This window comes from Haplochromis burtoni, unplaced genomic scaffold (genome assembly GCF_018398535.1).
Source record: "Haplochromis burtoni strain Fernald_Lab_line unplaced genomic scaffold, NCSU_Asbu1 Contig_1791, whole genome shotgun sequence".
NCBI lineage: Eukaryota > Metazoa > Chordata > Actinopteri > Cichliformes > Cichlidae > Haplochromis > Haplochromis burtoni.
In genome coordinates this window covers 21,362-22,601 of record NW_024584152.1, presented here as the reverse complement: position 1 = coordinate 22,601, position 1,240 = coordinate 21,362, and the positions used below count along the sequence as shown (strand labels likewise).

Here is a 1,240-nt window from a genome sequence, read left to right as displayed (position 1 = left end):
GTTGGGAAGGTTACTTTAAAATGTATTCCACTACAGATTACAGACTAGGTCAGCTGGCTTAGACTCATGCTTATCCCGTGTCTTTCATTTCTGTGTGATCATAGCAAAACAAGCGGCACCTTCCGAAAACAACGAAAAGAATGTAAAATCATATGATGTTTGTCAAATTTGACTAAGTATCCCCCCCCTCCGCATTCCTACATTTGACTTTGAAAGTAACCTTTGCTTCCTGTTTGAAACAATGGGCGTGGATAGCCGCAGCAGCAGCAGCAATGAGCAAATCACAAGAAAGAAGACCAAATGAAGCGGACAGAGTTACATGTTTTGTTTATGTTTTCACGGACAATTACTATGACAAGTCAGTGCCACTCCATGTTTTCCATGATACCCTGTCGTTTGGTGATAATATCTGCGTTCCTGCTGACCAGAGAAGCTGCTGACGGTATGTTGAAAGTTTTTTGTACATGCTTGGATCGGCTTGGGCTGAAATGAGATAAACTTGCATGTGTCACAACGGACGGGCAGGGAAACGTGAAAATGAAAAAAGTAACTGCTCATTACCAATGCGGGTCCTGGTGGTGGTGATGTAGAAACATCAAAATGATGGGATATCTGGTGGATTAAGAGTGTGTACAGATCATAGCTCTACAGTTTAAATATGTACAGTTCTATTTCTTTTTCAGGACAGTTCATATAAACTAATAAATTCCCACTTATGCGTGATCCCCCCCACTTCACCCACAGTTTATAAAATAAAACAAAAAAGTAGGGTTGAGTTTTGTTTTGTTTTTTGTGAGAGGATTTTTCACATGAGATAAGATTATAGCAATTCACTGGGTAGGAACAGAATTTAGATATAACTCGAACGATCTTCATGCTGGTGGGTGATGTTACAAAATTATGTCATTGTTACATTATCAGCTCAGTACACAGCCAGGGCCTGTTGGTTTTACCTTGAGTACACAAGGACGTGGGAAACTAGCAAAATGTTTTCATTTACCTTTCAGTAGTTTGTCTGTCAGCAAAGTCACACACAAAGAAGGCAATCATCTAGTCTCCTGGAGTTGCATAATTGAGAATTTTAAGATTCTTCTTTTTCAATCTGCTGTGAAAACTTAAGCAATAGTAAGGGTGTGTTTACTAAGTCAATAGCTGGAGCAAAGTATAATCCAGCTATTGACTTATTTTAGTAATATAGCCATGATTTTTGACTGCCTGTATTCAGATTACTTAATACCTA

General features: G+C 38.8%; 1 protein-coding gene across 1 annotated transcript in view; it reads left to right on the top strand.

The window, feature by feature from the left end:
• Positions 1-104: 104 nt before the first annotated feature.
• The window catches only part of LOC102299799 (nectin-2), a gene marked incomplete in the record, with an annotated part of 22,483 nt that continues 21,347 nt past the window's right edge, over positions 105-1,240 (top strand). The window contains 1 exon segment of the mRNA XM_042217297.1: positions 105-442. Coding sequence (XP_042073231.1) covers positions 301-442 — 142 coding nt within the window.